We start from the raw sequence: 1,620 nt of genomic DNA, 5'->3' as shown, positions 1-1,620 counted from the left end.
CACCTCGTTCTTCAAATCCCGCAGACCAATTTGCCATAAGGCCTGCCCACTTCACACACTCGGCTCAAAAGAACCTCAAAAAACAGAGTTTATTTGTTCTATTCCAAAGAAATCCATTCCCCAAGGCAAAAATGCAAAACATAGGGTGTGTCCGCCTCATAAAATGATACCCAAACACTTTGGCTGCCCAGATTTATTTATATATATATATATATATATATATATATATATATATATATATATATATATATATATATATATATTTGTCGATGTGATTTATTTGGTTACGAAATCTACCCGTAAACTTTTATCTGTGCTACCAACCTCCGAAAGGATGAATAAATGAGAACAGAAACAGATGTCGCTTGAAAACAATAGCCGTGACTCAAAACTTTCTTAGAAACAGAATCCTTTAGCCCAGAAGCAGCTCCATTTTCTGGAATCGGTGATCTTGGATGCTCTCCGAGTTGTTGACAATTTTATTCGCAAAGGAGGTGAGCCCTGAAACCTTAAGAATCTTCCCTGGTCAGTCCAGGAAGTGCTCAGATCAGGAAGTGCTGAGAAAGGTCCCTCTACTTTTTCAACAATCCTGTTAACCACAAAAAGAGAATATTTATTTATTTATTTATTTATTTATTTATTTATTTATTTATTTATTTATTTATTTATTTATTTATTTATTTTATTTTATTTTATATTTTATTTTATTTTATTTTATTGAATTTTATTGAATTTTATTGAATTTTATTTTATTGAATTTATATACCGCCCTACTCCCGAAGGACTCAGGGCGGTGAACAGCCATAGAATAAAACATATAAATACAAAATTTAAAAAAAAATTAAGCTCGGGGTTGAACTGTGGGGCCCTTAGTTCTCTCTGAGCTTGGCAGTTTTCCTGCTGACGTTTCATGACCCAACTAGATAACATCACCAGTGCTAGGAGGGAGTGGGAAAGGAGGAGGAAAAAGGAGGAGGACTGTGGGGTCCTTGGTGCTCTCAGAGCCGCGTGGGTTTTTTTTTGCAGACGTTTCATGATCCAACTAGGGAACATCATCAGTGCTGGAAGGAAGGAGAAGGAGGAGGACTGAGGGGTCCTTGGTGCTCTCTGAGCTTTCTTGCAGATGTTTCATGACCCAGCTAGGTAACATGATCAGTCAGTGCTAGAAGGGAGAGGGGTTTTATAGGGAGGAGGAGAAGAATGTGGGGTCCTTGGTACTCTCTGAGCTTGGTTATTTTCTTATAGACATTTCATTACCCAACTAGGAAACATCATTAATACCGTAATAACAGTATAGTAACATCACTAGGCATGGATGATGTTATGTTCTTGGGTAATGAAACATCTGCAAGAAAGCCACCAAGCTCAGAGAGCATCAAGGACTCCTTCTTCTCCTCCTTCTTCTTCTCCGTCTCCTCCTCTCCACAGACCTCACTCCCTGCTAGCACCGATGATGTTAAATAGACGGGTAATGAAATGCCTGTATCAAAGACCCCAAAACAATCCTGAACTGTTGTAGGGTGGGGAACATCTGCTTTCCACATTGAATGATGTTTTGGCCAGAAGGGAGGGGAGGAGGTGGGAAAGGATGGAAGGGGAAGGGGAAGGGGGAGGGCAGGG

The 1,620-nt window shown here is 39.5% G+C and overlaps 1 protein-coding gene across 1 annotated transcript in view; it reads left to right on the top strand.

Annotated features, from left to right (window-relative positions):
• The first annotated feature begins 1,471 nt into the window (after nt 1-1,471).
• LOC139320743 (probable carboxypeptidase X1) overlaps nt 1,472-1,620 on the top strand; it is a 15,494-nt gene continuing 15,345 nt past the window's right edge. The window contains 1 exon segment of the mRNA XM_070949179.1: nt 1,472-1,515. Coding sequence (XP_070805280.1) covers nt 1,472-1,515 — 44 coding nt within the window.

This window comes from Pituophis catenifer, unplaced genomic scaffold (assembly GCF_029215685.1).
Source record: "Pituophis catenifer annectens isolate HBS135680 unplaced genomic scaffold, rPitCat1.0.hap2 SCAF_8, whole genome shotgun sequence".
NCBI classification, from domain to species: domain Eukaryota; kingdom Metazoa; phylum Chordata; class Lepidosauria; order Squamata; family Colubridae; genus Pituophis; species Pituophis catenifer.
Note: the sequence above shows the minus strand (reverse complement) of the source record. Positions and strands in the feature narration are given on the sequence as shown.